The sequence below is a fragment of the Martes martes genome (genome assembly GCF_963455335.1).
Source record: "Martes martes genome assembly, chromosome: 2".
In the NCBI taxonomy this organism is placed as follows: Eukaryota; Metazoa; Chordata; class Mammalia; order Carnivora; family Mustelidae; genus Martes; species Martes martes.
Window position 1 is genome coordinate 179,930,668 of NC_137889.1, and position 21,005 is coordinate 179,951,672.

At 41.2% G+C, this 21,005-nt stretch overlaps 1 protein-coding gene across 1 annotated transcript; it reads right to left on the reverse strand.

Annotated features, from left to right (window-relative positions):
• Nucleotides 1–1,363: 1,363 nt before the first annotated feature.
• Nucleotides 1,364–19,186, reverse strand: SGCB (sarcoglycan beta). Its single transcript, XM_080797618.1, has 6 exons — nt 19,116–19,186; nt 13,517–13,726; nt 9,399–9,584; nt 8,575–8,766; nt 8,129–8,260; nt 1,364–4,697 (listed from the first exon to the last, which is right to left on the reverse strand). The coding sequence occupies exons 1-6, from the start codon at nt 19,149–19,151 to the stop codon at nt 4,494–4,496; spliced, it is 960 nt and encodes a 319-aa protein (XP_080653744.1). The 5' UTR covers nt 19,152–19,186; the 3' UTR covers nt 1,364–4,493.
• Between the last annotated feature and the right edge of the window lie 1,819 nt (nt 19,187–21,005).

The window sequence follows — 21,005 nt, forward strand, 5'->3', positions numbered from 1 at the left end:
GACTCTTAATTTTTTTTTTATGACTACAAGAACTACATATATATATAATTCCTCCCCCGTCTCCCCATGTTTTATATTTTCAATAGTCTATAGTCTGTCCCAAGGCTATGCTGTTTGGATAAATAAGTGCACGGAGTGAATGAAATGAAACATGTAACTTTTAAACTTTGGTTTTATACAAGGTCAACTCTCCTACATTTTAAAGGGCACCTAAATCGAGGTACACGTGTCCACGAACCGTAACGGTGCCCTACAGCATAGAGCAGTGATTTATTTTGATAGCGTACCTCTTACACAATACCAGACGTTGAATTAACTTGTCCAGCCAGAAAGATATTTGTCTCTATATTCAAAGCCGCAATCATTGTAAATATAATTGTAGACCATGTTAATGTAACAATATAAACAATCCCAAAACACGGTCATTCACAGGCACCTTATTCTGCAGTACTGAAGAGAAACATATGATTGACAAATACTTATGGGGGCATGTTAAAAATTTTCACTGACCTGGTTCTTTTTAAGTTGAGGTTTATATATTAACTAATAAATCTGAGTTCAAAAAGCTAGATAACTTTATGTCTTAAAATGAAAGACACTGATTTGTAAAGAAAAATTATGTGTACTATATACAGACTTTCATGTACTAGGTAAAGAACTCTTGAGAACTCCAGAAAAACTTTCTAAGGAAACTGGAAAACAATTAGGTAAAATGTCAGTCTTTAAATGGACACATTCAAGCCTAAGTATGAGGAAGCTGAGATATTGGAGGTGTGTGTGTCAGAGAGTGAGATAGGAAGGCTCTAGAAAAAACAGAAAGTACAACAGAAACCAACAGAAACCAAGAGGCCATTCTTCTATAAAAGGGAAGTTAAAACAATTAGAAGAAAGCAGAAGGTATGTTTGATAAGGTATAGGAAGAACACAACAACAGTAACAGTTTCTAAGGCATACCTTCTGGCCTTGGGTAGTTTTCAAATGGGTCTCTGTCTGGATACAGCCAGGTGGGTGGGGATTTAGACCTGAGCCTTTAAAGCTCCACCCATCTGCCCTTGGAGCCTCCCTGCCCCTGGAAACCTTCGCCCTTTCGTCTTCCAGGTTCTGGCCTCTTGCCACAGTGACAGTGTGCACATTCCCCTGGGACACGGAGGGAAGAGCCACTAGAGAGAGACAGTCTGCAATGCACAGAGGGTAGGACTATCCAAACAGCAACCATACAGCTTCGAATGATGAGCTCTAGGATTCCAGACGGATTACGTAAACACCAATGTATTTAAGTATACTCAAGGTATAGTTAAATCTATCATGTTTGTATGATTAAGTAGAAACCTGCCAGAGTTTTAATCATTAAAAAATCAACAGCAAACAATTTACAGAATCTTTATTGCAAAGAAAGATCATTAATAGTTATTACAAACTGAATTAACTGAAACTCAGGTTAGCAATCCAAAACAGTTAGAGGTTTATTTTTATATGGCATAATTTGGAGTCTTTGCCCCTTCAACACTTTTTAAAAGACTACTAAAAATATCAGCATTTCAATGGTCTCTTTTTCGTCAAGTTAAGCACCATAACGTTCTTATCCTCTTTAAAAAAAATTCATTCAAAGCTGGGTAGAACTTCCACCTTTCATCGTTAGAACTATCACATAAAATTTATTTCATTTTTGTCATAACGCAAAAAGAATACAAATAAGGATATATTTAAATCTTGCAGACCCTATATAGTCAGTCCCCCTTTGTGTTGTTTTGCACTTTCCCAGCTGCCTGTTGGATGGTTTCTGAAATACTTTGCTTTTATTTCATTTGTCTCCCTTGTCATCGCCACCTCTCTCTGAAGTAGTGCAGTTATTTAAACAAGCACGAATCTACCCCCTTCTCCTGGGAGCCTGTCTTTGTCTATCTACTTTCCCGGAGTCCTCTTCTTGTCCTATCAGTGCTCAAGGCAGGGGATGGACAACCAGGAGAAAGAGGCAAAGTTAACATTTCGGTTTTTGAAAAATACCATCTGGTGGTGAGAATGAGGAGCTGAAGTTTTACCATTATGCAAAATAGATCTCAAGTGAAATGGACGGTTTGTTCCTGATCTCGTTTCCTGTGAGTTTTCCAGGTCTACATCTCAGTGAAAAGGCAAAGGCTACCTGAAAAGTGTCCTAAAATACTGTACCTGTTACCTTTACAGTCCTATAAAAACATCAAAATATCCTCTCATGTTAAAAGCACTTAATGGAGATGTATCAAAAACACAAGTATTTCTCAAAGAGGAGTAAAAATAGATTGCATCGTGAATTATACTCAATAAATAATACTTTGCAACGTAGTGTTTTGTGGTTTTTGCAAAAATATTTAGAGACTTTCAAAGCAAATCTAAATAGAACAGACAAGAATGTGAAATTAAAAATAGACTATGCGTCTGAATGAAAATTCCAAAGGATTTTTCTGAACATCATTCAAATATGAAATGACACTCTATATATTCAAATAAGATCTGACTATCACAACAATTAATAACACTCAGAGGTCAGAAAGTTCACTTCTTGGGTGACAGGCATTAAGGAGGGCATGTGAGGTGATGAGCACTGGGTGTTGTACGTAACTGATAACTTACTGAACACTGCATCTAAAACTAATGTACTATAAATTGGCTAACTGGATTTAAATAAAAAAAATAAAATTCACTTTCCCCCTTCATTTAAAAACTGCACTTAGTATTATATAGTAAGCTCATCTCTTTCAGTACACTTTAATGACTGCTCGTAATCTCTAAGGCATCTGGTTGCTCTATCAGAGAGAACTGTGCGTAGGCTGAATGCAGATCGGTTTTTGTATTGATTTTCTTACCTACACAGTTCAAAATGACCACGGCAGAATACTGTTAAACTTGAACGCAGAGTGGGGCTTATGATTTATCTCTACTGCTTATTTTACAGCAAACTATTTTGAAAACTTGGCCCCTGATGCTCTGTGTGTGATTAATAATACCAGAGAGTTCCTTTTAAGTCAACTATAAAATACATTAAAAATCAACCGGCTTGAAGGTTGTAAATTATGACAATGGGATTGGGATATAAGGAGCAGAGATCAGTTATCATACTTACTCCAAAGCTACTTAAAGACGAATTTTCTCGATCAGCACCCTTCACACCATGCTACCCAACTTTGTTCAGGCCCAGCGCACACTGCAATGGGTGCTCCTTGAATGGCACAGTGGGGTGAACTTACTGGCCATCCCCTAGGCCCTCGGACTTGCCTGGGGCCACGGACTCCCGCTTTGCACTGCGTTGCCCTGAGGCCTGAGGGTCTAAATATCTTAGTGACCCTTTTACCCAATTCAGGTGCCTTGGCCCAGGGGCCAAGGCCCATCAGTTAGGAAACAGCAGTAGCCTACAGCTAGGCTAACTGGACTTCTCTATCGCATAATATTTTGGAATTGGCACAAGCTAGTTTAAAATCTGATAGCAGTTGGCCAATTTTTTTGATATGAGATTGATTTTTAATTTTTTAAACTAGAGTAAGCATGGCTTTTTTATTTGATCCTTACCTGCTTAGGTGAGTCTGAATTTGTCTCTGTCCATTTTCAAATATAAGACTTCAGTGCAGATAGTGAAAAGGACACAGTATTTGGAAGCAGGTACATTTTAGGTTTGAATCACATGTGAGCTCCAATCCCAACCCGGGCAGCTATTATCCTGTGTGACATAAGGCAAGTCTCTTAACTCCTCTGATCCTCAGTTTCCTAAGGGGAAAACCTGGGATGATAACCCCTACATCCAGAGCTGTGGTGAGAATCAGTGATGTTACAGATGCAGTGCCTGGGACAGTGGCTAGGATGAGTCATGTAAACGACAGCTGTCATCAGGATCTAACAATTAAAGCTGGTGTTTCAATTTCTACCACATTGTGAACATTACATACTCATCAATATTTAGCAAGTAAATATTCTTTTACAGAGTATTTTCATCCTAGTGCAAAACTAAGAAACCATAGTTTCTTACTAATCACATACGTGATGTTCTTTAATGACTTCACTTGCATTGAGAACACAGCTGAAAATTAATGCACTAAAAATCTGAGACAATTCTCTTAGAAGCCAAAAGACAGAGCATGTAGATGTACTAATGGTGCACCTTTCAACCCCCTTAAATGGGTGTATCCCCGTTAGTTACCAAATGTACTTACAGTGAGTCTAAACGGTTGCTTCAGCCTTTTATCCTTTAGACAAGGAACAGCGGGATTTTAAAAACACTTCTTTAAAGATGAATTTTGCTTGTATTCACTTCTGATAATTACTTTAGAACTGTAATTTGAAGATCAGTGCAACTTAATGAAATGTATTCAAATTTAAGCTGAGAATCTTTTAAATATGGAGATTACATAATAGGTACAGTAGTGCTCTGTAGGCGAGAGTTATCGCAAACTCTCTAAAAACATGACTTGCATGCACACTCTTAAAAAAAGCCATAATATGAACACGCGGTGACCTCTCAGGTTCTTCTAGTGAGTGTTTCCACAGGGATTGTCTGAGATCTGGCAGCCCATGTTCTGGCCCGTCACTTGTACTTTGAAGAGCGTCCCATCCGCACACATACACAGCTTGTAGCGCACCCAGTTGCCCGTCCCAAACTGGTCTCCGCTGGAGGAACTAGGTAGGCGACTTGTGCTAACCATCACGGTTCCGTTTAGGATGATGCTATTTTCCTATCAGGAGAATAATAATATGATTTATTTACCTCCACAAATGGAGATAGAACAAAATTAATAAACAAAAGTTAGAATAGTAACCAGGAAAATAAGTGGTAAAAAAACCCAGTAAAGTCATGACCAAAACAACAACAGGGAAAACAAAACCAATGTCAAGATTCAACTAGTGACCTCTTTAGTTCATAGTGTGTATCAATACAGTTATAACACCCCAAAATTATATCAAAATTCCTAAGTGCATAAGACTGATACAGGTCATTTTCACTTGTTACTTCTTAAGAGAGTTTTTACAAAGTTACTGACTGGTATGTTTCTGAAGATGAGAAGAAAAACACTGTTTTTCTCCTATAGAAAAATTAATTTTAACTTCTAATGTTTTTGCACACCACAAATCAAGATTCAAGCCAGGTAATTTTGAAGACCAGGCACTCAAAGAAAACTGCCTCGAGGTTCTCTTCTCCATGCATACTGTTTCAGGAACATTCTTATACTGTAGTCCCTTTATTTTTGGGAACTCCTAAGCCTCTCTCTCTCTTCTTTCCTCCTTCTTTCCTTTTTTTCTTTTCATTCAATCAACAAATAATTATTAAGTGTCTACTATGTATTAGATACTATTCTAGGTGCTGAGGATCCAGCAATTAACAGAGAGCTAAGTCCAAGCTCTCATATAGCTGACGTTTTAATGGGGAGGAGCAGAAAATAAACAGGTGAACAGGTAAAACAAATATAATATCACTGGAAAAAAAAGGTAAGCAGAGAGAGAGTGACCAGGCAGGGGCTCTATTTACACAGGCCTCTCTGTGTGGTCACAGTTGGCAGAAACCAGATGATATGAGTAAGCCATGTGGGCAACTGGGGAAAGGCCCTTTAGGCAGAGGACCCAATGTGTGCAAAGACCCCAGTGTGAAGATGCGCTGGGTGTTCAAGGAACAGGTGGAAGTGAGTGTGGCTAGAGCAGAGAGCACAAGGGAGTCGACTAGTAGGAAATGAGTCAAAGAAATAACTCGGGGCCGGACATGTTGGGGAAGGGAATGGACTTTGAGTTTTATCCCCAGTTAGATGAGAAGCCATTTGGAGAGGTCTGAATGTGGAAGTGGTGTGATCTCTGAGACAGGATCACTCTGGCCGCTGCACAGATCACTGACTACAGGGGTGAATGAGAAAGCAGCCGGATCATTTAGGAGGCCATTCCAACAGTGCAGTGGGATGCGGTGGTTTGTACCATCGGTGGTGGTGGTGGAGGCAATGAGAAGCAGTCAGACTCTATTTTTTAAGGCTTTGCTGATAGACTGATGGGCACCATTTAACAAGATGGGAACATTGAAAGGAAGGCATGTTTGGGGAGAGAGGGAGGGTATAAAGATTTTAGACTTGTTGAATTGGAGATGCCTATTACGCACTGGAGTGGAGAACTCAGCTGAGTATGTGAGTCTTAGTTCAGAGAAGAGATTAAAGCAGGAGTTCCAAATTGGAGAGTCATTGGGTTATAGAAGGCATTCAAAGCAATGAGACAAAGTTGGGTTTGAAGAAATGTTAATAGCTAACTGACTACGTAGTGTTAGTATGCATATAGGATAAACAGAGTCCTTGTGATGAATTTTGAAATTTTGTTTCAATGTTGCCATCTTGTGGTCATTTAATTTTACTTTCTTTAAATTGCTAGAGCTGTTATTTCTTTAAATGTAGTTTAATTGATAAAATTCTTACTTTTAAAAAAAAATTTTCTTATAATTAGCTATACATTTAAAAACTAACCACTGATATTAACTGGATTATAAAGCTAATTATCTTTTCAGTACTGGTGGCTTGTTTTTCTTTAATTGTGGAGAAACTGGTATATATATATATGTATTTCAAAGTATCTTAATATTTCCCATATCAACAACAGGCAGAATTTTCAGGTAGGAAAAAAAAAGATTTAGGTAACTTGCTAATGGCTATATGCCAGCTATCACACCTCTTGCTTCTTTGAGTTTCCAGTGCTGAGAATAATAGCCCCACTGTGATGGTTCCTCAACACTATTCTCTTAGAGGAGTGGCTTCTTACTACAATACAGGCAAAACATACTCAGTACTGCTACTGAGTTTCTGGCAAGAAACACATTTGTGTTTATCTTTGTTATTTAGAAATTGTAATATGTGTTTTAGAGGAGAACGCTGTTTATGAAAATGGAAAACTCAATTTTTTAAAGCTTATTTTTTCTAAGTTAAATTAATTTAAATAAAAGGAAATAATTATTTTATAAGTCCTTAGGTTTAGTTTTATTTCTGTCATATATGATGCTTGGTAAAATAATTAATTAGCTTTAGTTAAGCAGCACATAGCTGGTGGCCAACGACATTTTGAATAAATATGCTTTGATGAAAACTAAGCAGGTAAACAGTTTTTGGATTTCTGGCTCCCTTATATGAGATATGTTACCTACTGAAGTTCAGATATAATCTGTGAAGGACAAAACTTCACTTTTCGGGGCGCCTGAGTGGCTCAGTGGGTTAAAGCCTCTGCCTTCTGCTCAGGTCATGGTCTCAGGGTCCTGGGATCAAGCCCCGCATCTGGCTCTCTGCTCAGCAGGGAGTCTGCTTCCCTTCCTCTCTCTCTCTCTGCCTGCCTCTCTGCCTACTTGTGATCTCTGTCAAATAAATAAATAAAATCTTAAACAAACAACAACTTTACTTTTCAATAGCTATAATAAAGGCAAAATCTTTTTCCTTTGCAATTAATAATAGATGGGAAAATAAAATATATTTTGTACATTTGCTAATTGATTTTCACATCGCTGGATATAAAACTTGGGAAAGGGCATGAAAAATCTTTAATTAAAAAAAAAACCCAACATGGGGTTATGGACATTGGGGAGGGTATATGCTATGGTGAGTGCTGTGAAGTGTATAAACCCGGCGATTCACAGATCTGTACCCCTGGAGCTAATAATACATTATATGTTAATAAAAAAATAAGAAATTATACGTATAAAAAAAAGCCAAAACCCAACAACTTCAGAGAATGGATACTTGCTATGATAATTCTTACTTTGAGAATTCTTCCAGAATTTTGGAAGTTTCTTTATTTTTGCCTTTTAAAATAATACAGGTAACATGTTGTAAAAAATTTTTTTAGAAAACAAGAGGCAAGCAGAATGAAAAATGAAATTTAAGTCATCTGTTATCCTGCTACCCATAGTCAACCATTGTTGACATTCTGGCATACCCTTCTAGGTTTTTATGAATGTACATATGTTTTGAAAAATAAAAATGAGACATTTCACAAACTATAACTGTCTTTCACTTCAGAGTCCATTTTGAACATCTCCCCATGTCAAAAAATATACAACTACATTACCATTTTAAATAATTGTATACTGTTCCACATAGAGATTTAATGTGCCCAGGAATCTACTAATTCTCTAAAACTCTTCAGAAATACTCACTGCCTTTAACTCCATATTACCGCCCATGTGAAATTCAATGGTTTTGCCCATAATGAATACACCTTCATTTCCACGCACGATAGCACGCCCGTCAACTTTTATATTTAAGTCACTAGTAGCATTGCTGGTAATCTGAAAATTAAAAAAAAGAAAGGTCATAAAAAGCATTTCTAAATTAAAGTGAGAACTATTACCAGAGACAAAGGAATAGGAGTTTCACCCATGGACTATGAAAGGCAAGAGTTTTCAGTCACGTTTTATAGGGGTTGAGATAAAGAGACGTGACTGGATAATGATCAGATGACAAATCTAGAACTAATCAGTCCTTCCCACTGTTCCAGAACTTACTCTTTCACATCACTATAAAACAGCAAAACTCCCCTCCCACTTTGTAACTTTAGACAGTAATTCTCTTCCATTAATAAAGCAAACAAAAGAAATCATACCCTTTCGGTAGATGCTTTTTGAACATTCAAACTTTTCACTCCACTTGGCAAATGAAACTCATGAGTTTCATAGTCTGTGCTGAATAAGATATTCTGAGTCCTTGGGTCAAAAAACTGCATACCGATGTCACTTGTAATAGAAGTTTTGTTCTTTTCTACACTGAGCTTTGTTGTCCCTTGCTGGAAAACAATCTACAGAGAAACATTTTATCATAAATATGTTTTCAAAGGAGGCTGCATCCAAAATTCATCAAGAACATTATTAAAAACACTTTACAATAGACTAACTTCCAATAATTTTAACTGCATCTCTCTATCCACTTGGGAAAAGAGTTCCTTAAAATGAAGATTTATATGCTTGTTTGGTTGTACTGCTCTGCACAGTTCCGTGGGTCACAGGGCAGATAGACGGACCTAGACCTAAGATGGGCAGGGGGTGGTAAGAATACCCCCTTGAGGTTCTGGTCCACTGAAAACCTGTGTTACAGCAGCCACTAGCATGGGCTGCCACTTGACTCGACTGTCATATTCCCTTCTAGACTCCCAGAAAGTACAGGGAATTCCAACCTGGGAAGGTGCTCTGTTTCCAGGTTACCTTGTGTGAAGGAGAAAGAACATGCTATTTTTAGAGTAATCTATTACAGAAAATGCTGCCATATTAAGATATTAAGAAAGCATGTAATATCAACAGATTACAAAACCAACAATATTATTAAATATGCTTCTGAATATTCTCTCGAGGAAAATGTCCATTTCCAATAATCTACTCTAGGTTTTTACAAAGAATTTTCCTCTAATGTCCCTCGACTGATGTGGGAACTTACAGGCTGGTTGTTGCCAGTGATAACCAAGTTTTCATTTCGCCTTCCTCCTACTGTGCTCTTATAAAGAGGATGTATAACTCCCATGTCAGATACTTGCTTAAACCGGAGCAGGCCACTTTCATGAAACTCCATGCTGTCACAGCCGTTTGGCCCAATGCGAATCACAGCCCAGATAACAAGTGTTATCTAAAAGAGAAAACAAGCCCCCTGTTCATTGGTAGCACACATTTAACATAATTAGAAAACAAACAGAAAAGACAACTGCCAAAGGATTAAACTTCCTAAGATGTCTCACCAGTGATATGAACACATCAAGTGATTTTCCACTTGAAAATTAAACCCATTTCATTTTGATCAAGGTATTACAGGCAAATAGCTAAAAGTCAAAGTGCTAGAAGCAGTTTCTTATTTCTTCTGCTTCCTCCACATTTCGTCTGGTGACAGCCACTTTCAAACAATTTTGGGTAATTCACCTCGAATTTTTCCAGATTTTTAAGTGATGTGAGTATATTATTTCTTCACTCATCAATCTAAGGTTTTACCTATTAATTTCTTACTTTAGCAGATGAGAATTTATCTCATTTATATATCTTCTCCACAGGCTCCCGTCTCAACTGCTAGCTAGACCCAGGTTCGGTATTTTTAGTACTGCAACTGTGTAAGTACTGTTCATTGCTAAGCCAAATACTGTAACTAAGAGAGTAGTTTCTTTTTTGTACTCTGCGTCTCCTGGAGTTTCATACTTGTCTTTCTTCGGCACTGGACCACATTTGCTTAGTTTCTTTGAAAACCCGACTGAATCTTTTTAAAACCTCCAATGTCTCTATAAAATGTCACTGAGTAAAAGGTTCTCAAAGTCCAAACCTCTCGGATAATTTATTCTAGGAGTTCTATTTTTCTCTCTCCGGAAAGCTTGCTGGAACTCCGAGCTTGCTCCAATCTGGACTATTCCCCCTGGGTCTGCAACGACACAGCTGTCACCTCACACTTTTCCTTCGCTTTCGTGCTGGAACTTCCCTCTGTCTCTCTCCCATGCTGGAAACCCAGTTTCCCGCATCCCTGCCTTCAGTTTTCTGGGTCAGTGCCTTCTGGCAGTGAGCCTCTCCTCCAATGGCCTCCTTAGAAAGAACGTATGTGGGCACCTGGGTGGCTCAGTCTGTTGAGCCACTGCCTTCGGCTCAGGTCATGATTCTGGAGTCCTGTGTGGGGCTCCCAGCTCCGCAGGGAGGCAGCTTCTCCCTCTGACCTTCTCCCCTCTCATGCTCTCTCTCAAATGAATCAATAAAATCTTAAAAAAAAAAAAGGAAGAAAGAATGTATGTGAAGGCAATTTTGAGTGTGTGCATGGTTAAAAAACGTCTCTATAAGCCCTCACATTGATTATTAGTCTCGCTTGATGGACATTCTAGGGTCGGTGCTATTTTCCCTCTGAATTTTGAAGGCCCTTGCTGTCTTGCTGTCTGGCTGTCTGGTTTGCAGGGCTGCATTTGAGAGGTCTGACATCTCTGATTTTGTGTTCTTCATACATAACCTGCTTTTATTTCTCCTCTGGAAGATTTTAGGATCTTCTCTTTATCCCTGGTTTTCTTAAATTTCAGTCATGGCCTTGGTGTGAGTCTTTTTTATGCATGACATTGGACCTAGAATGGTAGTTTTCAATCTGTTCTAGGAAATTTTCTTGATTTATATGTTTGATAACTTTCTCCCCAGTGTTCTTTCTTATCTTTTTCTGAAACTCCTATTAACAAAATGTTACACTTCCTGGATTTTTTAATTTTATTGAGCTTTCTAGAAGGGTTCCTTTTCTTCATCTTCCAATCTGTCTTTCCATCCATCCATCCATCCATCCATCCATCCATCCATCCCTATGTATTTCTGCAAGTTGTTCCTCATTCTTTGATAGCTCCTTCTCAATGGCATGTTACCCTTGTTTCGTGGATGTAATATCCTCTCTTTTCTCTGAAGTTATTGGTTTTAGTTTTTTAAGTTTTCTGTCATTCATTGTATTTTCTCTATCTCCTTGAATTCCTATTTTCCCCATGGTTTGTGTGTTTTGGGTCTCCATCATTTTTCAATTCTGGGAGCTTTCCAAGAGACCCATTGATCCCCAGTGGCTCAGTGTTCATACTGAACAGTGAGGTTTAAAAAAGTGCACAGAAAGTTCTCTGTGTGGGGTGGGGCTTGTGACAGACAGGCTTCACAGCAGGAGATGAGGTGGCTTTTCCACTAGGACCTGCCAGGTGTCAGTATCTACAGGTTTTTTCTCTAGATGCTTCAGTTTCCCCAGAGCAGGCTACTTCATCTCCTCCCTGGGGGACATAAGCCTGGGACCAGGGAGCTGGAGAAAGAGACTGAGAAGAGAGCTAGAGAGCTGGGAAACAGAGTCTCAGCACTCAGGATTCAGACCTGCCCGCTTCCAGCATCCCTCCCCTCCTCTGCGCAGTTTCCTCAGGCAGGAAGAATCCTCTCCCTTCGATGACATGCTGTGTGGGGTTACAAGGCAAGGTTGCCTAACTGCTGCCTGGAAGGGAGAGGAAGGCTAGGGATCTCTGACTGCTTCTACAGGGTTCTCGAAAAGCTGCTTTCCATTCCTGCCTCACTCCTGCTTTTCACGGTACTCGTATTTCCAATTCCTGATGATTGTGCAAGGCACTGTCACCAACACAAAGGAACAGGTTCCCTTCTCTGGTAAGTGAACTGCCATTTCTCCTCCTGCTTTTTTGTCTTCATACATTATGCTTTAGGATTTCGGTTGCCTCCCACGTTCTTTCAAGGTATTTATGTTTCTTGACATTGTTACCTTGGGATGAGCATTTTAAAGAGGAAGGGGATAAAAATGTCTTCATTCTTCCATCTTCATCAGAAGTTTCCAACAACAACAAAAATGTATAAAATAAAATAAATTCAGAACACGTGCTCCTAGAAAAGCTATTTACAGTACCAGCTCTTTCCAATGTACGGGAAGAATGAGACACAAAGGTTTGAGATGTACACAAAGTATAAAGGACTGGCTTAAAAGCATTAGGAGCCAAAAATAAAAATAAATGGACTTGCTTTAGACCCACTGTGGTCCATGTTCATCCGTCACAGGTAGACCAATAACCACCCTCGGCATATGTCATCTACACACATGCCGGAGGGGTTCAAGTTTAACCCTCAGGTAGTTTCAACCTTGGATTAAGTCTTCTTCTTTAGAAAAGCAAGTATCTTTGGAAAAGGCAACATACTAGGTCTTCAGCACCTTAGTGTAAACTGGCCTACCAGATCCTTCCAGTCTATAACAACAGAGACAACACTACAAAAGGTAACTCTCTGCTGTCAAACAAGGGTTTATGATTTTAAAATCTGGTTGAGGAGGTAATACTAAATTTAGGAAAAGCTGAATGAGAACAGAAAGGATTATATTTTTTTAGGAGAGGTGAAGGCAGTCAAGTGTCTCCTACCCAGCTGACTTTACCCTTCCAAAAGCTAAGTCCTTTAAAGGGAATGTTCCATGCACATTTTCTTCTAAATAAAATTAACATGTGGCAATACTAGCATACTAGGTTTTTAAAAATAAATAACATATTAATGGCAACTCAGTAAGAAGAGGTACAGACTTATAAAATAAGTCACAGAGATGCAAAGCACAGCATAGGGAATACAGTCAATAACACTGTAATAACACTATTTGGTGACAGGTGGTGACTACGCTTACAGTGAGCCCTGAGTACTATATAGAACTGTCCAATCCCTTATGCTGTACACCTGCAACTAAGAATAACATTGTATCTTAGCTACACTTTAATAATAAATTTTAAAAAAGGCCAGTGGGTCTTTTCTATGTGTGTAAAAGATGGAATCTCCTGTTTCAAAAACATTTGATAAAAGGCACTGTTGCTTGTGAAATTAGGAAGACAGGATTCTGTCAGACAATATTTGGAGAGTAAGCAAGTCAGGGGCTCTTTGCACACACTGAAGGGTAACTGTGCATCTAAGAAAAACTTAAAGTGAGAAAACATGTATTGAAAAGCAGAAGGTAAGAGGGTTTTGAAAGAAATTATAGAAACAAAGTCCATGATTTCACTAAAAAATTCCCCATGGTAATTAAAAAAAGAAAATTCTGTACTACATACTTACAATTAAATTGATGACAGCCAGGATAAACAACAGGATAATGACACAGATGGCTAAATTGCCCTTTCTCCCCCTCAATCCCGTTTTATGGAGGCGATCTTCATCGATTGGAATATATCCGGCCTTGAAATTACTATTATGCTCCTTATTGACATTCCTTCTCTCGACAGCCTTCTCCCGCATGGACTTCTTTACAGGACCGTTGGAACTTTGCTAAACACAAAATACAACACAATGGAACAGCCATACCCACTCTTTTCATGCATTTGTTTATGAAGCGCAAATTCCTAATGAAAGAAAGCTGAACTGCTGAACTGCTGAATCACATATTTTCCATGGATAAACTTGAAGTCATGTTGAGCTGTAGGCTCCAAGTCAGGACGTTACTATGCTTAGAGGGGTAGTGGAGAAGCTTTAGTGTGACTTTTTTTTTTTTTTTAAGATTTTTTGTTTATTTATTTGACAGATGACAAGTAGGCAGAGAGGCACGCAGAGGTGGGTGGGGGGGCAGTCTCCTTGCTGAGCAGAGAGCCCTATGTGAGGCTCGATCCCAGGACCCTGGGATCATGACCTGAGCTGAAGGCAGAGGCTTTAACCCACTGAGCCACCCAGGCGCCCCTAGTGTGACTCTTGATAACACATTTCTACCCTCTGCAAGTGTACAGCTAGCTCATCTGGGGGAAGAATTGATATAAACATTCCACAGTGGTTCATCTTGTTTTTTATTAATAATTTATAGTGATTTGTTTCATTAGATATAACTATATATTTTATATATATATATATATATATATATATATATATATTTCATTTGTAAGAAAAAAAATTTGGACAGGCTGACACACTTGGCTATTTATCACCCCAACTGGCTGAAGCTAACATTATCCTCTATCAGCAGTTTTCAAAGTATGGGCAAGGGAGACCAGGAGAAGCCCCCTGAACTCTTCCAGAAGCCTGGAGAGTAAAAACTGTGTAATAATATCAAGATGTTATTTACCTTTTTTACTCTTCTTCTCTCATGAATGTTCAGTGGAGTTTTCCAGAGGCTAAATGACTATATGTGACATCAATGCTCTAACAGCTAATGGAATGTGTGCTTGTGTATTCCTGTGTTTCAAATTTTCTCTGGTTTAATTTTTAATATGGTAAATATCAATGACTATAACTCACACAAACCAAAGTTCTTGGGATCCTCAGTAACTTTGAAGGACATAAAAATAACCTAAGACCAGAAAGTCTGAGAACCTCTCTCTAACTTAGACTATGGTTGAATGGTATTTTTGGTAATACGTCATGAACACGAAATGGATAGAAATGGATACTGCCCAACTTACATATGTTTTAGAGCTCTGAGAAAACTTATTTATTGAATAGGCATTTATGAAATATTTTATGCTTAAACACTAATACCACAAATAGGAATACTAAAGAAATATAGGACAGAATCCTTATTCTCTAGATATCACAAATGTGATGTGGGTATAAAAGAGTTAGCAACGCAATAAAGTAATCTGTATGTTCAGATGCCAGAATCAATAGTATGGCCAATTCATGCCACGGAGTCCAACCGGAGGAGACACACGATGGCTTCGCATTTGTTTTCAAGGAAACAGGAAGTAGGTGGGTCAGAGCGGGCCACACAGGGAGAATACAGTGGCAAAGTAGAGCAGGTTGAGAAAATTCTTGGACTGCTGGGTATAAATTCTATTCCTTCTGTCTGTTTAACTGGGAGTCCCTGGAGGTTCCCGGACACAAATGACATACATTTCAAGATGCTAAATGTGTGGGTGTTTGTAGGAGAGAGAGGAAACAGGACTATCAGTGAGCAGGCTGTTGGGGATGTTGTCATAATGGAGGTTTGAAGTAATGAGGTAACGAGGGCCTAAACTAACGTGGGATGAAAAAGGAAAGATTAAAAACGTACTTCGTGAGAGGAGCTGACTGAATTTGCAACCAGCTTCAAAGAATCTCATGTTTACTGAATGGTGACTAGCTAAATATGGGGAATGGAGGAGGCAGAAGATTCTGCATATGTTGCACTTAAACTAAATGAGAAATAACCACATGGCTCAAAGGCAAGGGGAAGGACAAAATGGGGTATTAGATCAATCAGGACTAGAGATACAGATCTGAGAGCTTAGCCCCGAGGTAAATCCACAAGAGTTGCATCAGTGTGCTATGAAAAATAGCATACAGGAAAGAGAACAACGGGCCAAGGACACAGTCTTGGGAAAATTTAAATGTGCAGCTACGGTGGAAAATGAGAAATACAATGAATGGTAGGAAAACCAAGGATATGCAGTGTTGCTGAACCTGCTTTGTCAAGCAAGTTCAAGTGCTTCGGTCTTCAAAGATGAACTCTGGGAAGCAAACTAGTCAGCTGGGCACAGTCCAAAAAGATATCACATGTATGCATCTATTTTCCAGTCTAGAAAGAGAAGAGAGGAAAAAAGAAAAGATTGTAGCTAAAGAATTATGTACTATCAGAGGAAAACTGTGCTTTTGTGGTTGCTGTTAGTAACCACCTACCCTTGCCCCCAGCCCCCGCCAATTTGGGGAAAGACTTGTATGTTTGATGGCAGAGGGAAAGATGCCAAGAGGGGCAAAGACGGAAGATCTCACAGTAGGGCAGGATTACGTAGGAAATGAGACCCTGTAGGAGGCAGGAAAGAAAGTGATACAGAGTACATGAGGAAAGACTAGGCTTTCAGGATAGGCTTCCCACTTCAATGACACAGTTCACACCCAGGAGAGAAAACATTCTTCTTTTACTTTGGGATGTGAAAGGCAAGGTCATCTCCCAAGAAAGAGTGGAGAAGCCTACTGGAATATTATCGTGGTGGCAGAGGTAGCAGGCTGGTTAGCGGCTTATGGAAAAATGGAAAAAGACAGGACTAATCGTTGTGAGTAATGCAGCAGATACAATTTTTGTAATTCACAAAGCAGTAAGGAAGGCTCTGTAGAAGATAATTCAATCTACTCACCAGATTTTTTTCACAAAACAGGTTGTTGAGTATTGTGTAGGTTGTGTGTCTGCGTGAGGGTACACTCATACTGCTGACATCTTAGAGTGGAGTGTGCACTTTGATACTTTTTGCAAGAAGGCGTAGAATACCTTAGGGGAGATATGCCTTCCTCTAATTCACACAGACATGGTATGGGCAATTTAAAAGTCGGAGCTTGAATAAAAGGTCTACATCAAAGAGAGACAAGACAAAATTGACCCCTCCTGGGATGCATTCTTTACTCTTCTCTGCCAATTCATGTAAGTTATTATATTCAATTTGATACATTTATAATTTATTGAAGAGTTACTATATGCCAAATGCCCCAGATCACCAAGACAGGCCAGACAAAGCAGCTACCCTCAGTGAACTTCCTGACAGGCCAGGAGAGTAGACAGACCAGGTCACTAGCAACGGCAGTTCCACAGTGGTGGCAAATGCACAGAATGCTGAAAGGGTACAAAAGAGGACTGCAGCTCTACTTAGCAAGCAGAAGCAGCAGGGTTTTTAAGAAAGGTTTTTAAGAAAGGCTGAGATTTCATCTGACTCTTGGGAGAATAAATAGGAATTAGCCAGGCAAAAGCACAGAAAAGGCATTCCAGGCAGAGAGAAGAGCATGGAAACTCTGAATACAAGTTATCTCAGTGTGAACTAATTTTGGTAGTTTCTGTGGATGGGAAGAGGTGCAAAAAATAAGGTCTGAGATATGGTTTGGGGCCAGCAAATGAATGGACATAAGTACTGTGTCAAGAACAATGGACTTTGTCCTGAAGGTGACGCGGAACTACTAAAATTTTAAAACGAGTTAGCGATACAATCAGATTTGCATTACAGCAAAATCAAAGTCATGTACTAAAAAGAGATGAACTGGCACAGAAGAGTTTACAGATGAAGATATCAGCTGTCAGGTAAGTGTTGATATTAGTCCAAGGGAGGGCTTGACTGAGCTTTAGATGAAGAAAAGATGGGGAGAGGCATTAAGAGGAAGAACTACAGAACCTGGTGATTGATCGGCTGTGACTATGACCCAGAGGGGATCTAAGATGACTCTCAGGTAGAGACCTGCTATATTCATGTGTGGAGTCTGGAGGAAAAAGAAAATGTGGGGCCCTTTGTTCAAATATCACACCTGGAACAGCAGAACATCAAACCAAGTGTGGGTCCCTTTTGAAATCCCTTAGGTGGGTCCAGCTCTCAAGTTTCCAGCTACATTAACCAAGGACGGATGGTTGTAGCCCTTTTAATGGTAAATACAATGCAATTCAGTTTTCTACATTTTTGTGTTTGGGGTTCTTGTGGAAATTTCAGTTCAGCCGAGACCTATGTTTAACTCTGGAGTGGAAATGAAGGAATGAACCAGATTGCCCAGTTTATGTGAAAAGCAAGTATAGAACCTTGGTGGAACCCCCAGAGCATCAACAGGGGATGTAGATAAAAAAAAGAACCATCTAAAACAAGAGCTGAGAAGTCAGGAGGGAAATCAGGGAAGCCAAGGAACAATTTTAATCTCAACAACCCCAAGAAGCTTTGCCTCCTTTTACTTTTATTTATTCCTTTATATTTTAATTTACTGTTAGGATCTGTAGCTTGCCCTCTTAGCTGATTTCTCTGTATTTATTTCGCAGTCTGACTTTAAGCTCCTTGAACGTGGATTTCATCTCTTCTGTTTTTTGTGTCCTTTAGAATGACTGTCCCAGTGACACATAAAGCAGTTAAGTTTTCTGAGAACAGAATGCTGGCAACTTGACTTGCATTTATTTTTTCAGCAATGCTGTAGAATGAGACTTTTTTCAAAGGAAACTCTCATGTCATAGTTTCGTAAAGAGAAATAACAGTTAAGGAAAAAAGTGACTATGAAAATTATTTTTATTACAACAAAATACTCTAGCAAGTCTAGGTATGTGTATGCAACATGCATGCACGTATGTGTATGTATATGTTTAGCTTGCTTTTGGGGGAAAATAGTCTTTTAAACTACTCGGAGGTACACGTTTACAATTCAGATCAGGAAATATTTGATAAGCATTAAAGAAAATTATTTTAAACCAACCGGACGGAGGCAGTTTTAAACTGATGACCGAATCTCCAAAACCAAAGCGGTGGGGAGAAACCTGATGCCTGCGTATGAGGCACAGGCAGCGGCCGCGAGCTGACATCCCGGCAACAGCTGTCGGGTGTCGGCGGGTGTCAGGGCAGCCTCCCGGCTCCGGGGCTCAGGCTATTTTTACCCGCATCTCCGCTGGCCACCGAAGCCGGCACGTCCTGGCGCAGGCTCCCGGCTGCCACGGCCGCCTCCCCGCCCTCCAGGCGGCGACCCCTCCTCAGCCCCGCCGAGGGGCAGCCGGCCAGACCGAGGGCCGCCGCCTGCTTCCCCTCCCCGACCCGCAGCCCCTGCCCGCGGTGCCGCCCGGCCCTCGCCAGCATCCCCGGCTGCGGACAGCTCCTCCCGCCCGCTCCGCCCCCCGGAGCCCGGCCCGCCGCGGCCCCCGCACGCCCTCGCGTCCCGGCCTCCGCCGACCCGCCCCACGGCGGTCCCCACCGGCCGGCCCCGGCCTCCCCGACCCCTCCCGCCCCCGGCCGCGGCAAGGCTCCCAGACCTGCTCGGCCGCCGCCGCTGCCGCCGCTGCCGCCATCTTCCCGCGCCCGGCGCCGCCGCCCTCCCCGCCGCTGCCGCACCCCGTGCGCCTGCGCCTGCGCCCTGGCCGCGGGGTGGTGGTGGGGGGAGGGGGCTCCGCTCGCCGCACCCCCGCCCCTCCGGTTGGGGAAAGTCTCCGAGTCCTCGGGCTGCCGGCGGGCGAGGTCCGCCGCCCCCGCCTCCAGCGCAGTGGCCTCCGGGCGCGCCTTCCCGCGCGGGGGTGTTCACGCGAGCTCCGGCCGCCTCTGGATTCTCCCGAAGGGGCGCTTCAAACGACGACGTCGCCCCTTCCTTCGCCGTCGGTTCCCATCACCGAGGGCTGGCGCGGTCCCGAGCTGTGACGTCCTCCTTGCATTACGGGCCGGGGTCTCCGTGGCCAGGGTGGGAGGGGGCGTTTTGGAGAACACATGGGGAAGGGGGTGGTGACCTGGTGCATGGAAGTTGGCACGTTGCCGATTAGCCAGCTAAAATCTTGGCAAGTGAGAGGACTCAAGGAGGACGTAAAGTCGCTTTAGGGATGCTTCTTAACTTTAGAGAGCCTGTGAAGTCTGATGCTTTCTTCGGTGGTATTGGGGGTGGATTTTCCATTTATTATTGGAGACAGTGTTGTCGGTACACATTGTGGGAAACCCAAGCTAACAGATGCTCACCGCACACCGGGAATGTGCCGCCCAAAGGTATAAGTAACTTGAATACACATTCCTTGTTCCTTGTTGTCAGAGAATCTAACGATGATCTTTTGTTGTTGTTGTTTTTTTGTTTTCTTGTTTTCAATGCAGCGAGTGGGTAGCAACCGAGGTGTAACTCAGGGAGCTGAAACCACTTCTAGAAAGCACCTTTGGGCCCCAGGGCCGCCTGAGTCATGGGGAAAGAGCAAAGAGACCAGCTGGCAAAAGTGTTCTTTTTCTAGGAACCAGCTCAGTTTTGCTTTTTTTGATGACTGGGACTGTTATTTCATGGCTCTGCCTGCTTTCCATCAGAACATGGCTGTGAAGTTTAAATTAGATTATCTGTTGCCTAAGAAATCCCTCACAAACTTTCCCCTTCTCTCTGATTTTGGCTAATGTCATGGTCATGAATGTGTTTATCTTCTTTCCCAAATGCTAGGACTACTGACTCACATCTCTGTGCTCAGTCCTGCTAGGATCTCTAGGACAAACCTGCATCTTAACCAGGATAACTGTAAATTGTAGCACGAAGCATTGGGAGTCAGCAGTAAGTCTGTTAACACTTTGGCTCTGGTCCCATTCATCCACTCAGATAACTGCGCTTCTGACTGATCCTCCAGTTCTGGTCCCATAGGCCTTACTTTCTAGGCTTTGCCTCTTTTTTCCTCTGCTTGGGCAGAGCTCCTCTTTTTCTCTCTGGCAAGCACACTCTAGCCATCCTCCTAGAATCCATCCAAATGTCACACTCTCTCTAATGCTTTCCCAGGCTCCCACAGGCAGTTTTTAGTTGGTCTGTCCTTGAACTCTGCTTGTCTTTTGTAGCACATCATTGTATTTTATCTTGTGTACCTGTCTGATGTCACTTGAAAGATGATGAGCTCTATCTGGAAGGTCCAAGTCTTACTTATCCTTTTATCTGGAATGCCTAGCCTAGCACAGAAACTTCGTAACATCTTAGAAATCTGTCTGATAACCCAGTTTTTAAGACTAGAAGCCTTGCCTTTGTTTTGCTAACTTCTCTTTGACTTAGGTGGTGAGATACCTGGTAATTGATTTTCTTGATGCCAAATGCCCCTTTGACTATCTGAAAAGTCACCTTCTCTTGGGAGCCCTCATTGCTGATGTCCATCTCTCTGACAGGTCACCTCCCCTTTCTTCGTGTCCGTTGCTATAGTCTGAGCTCT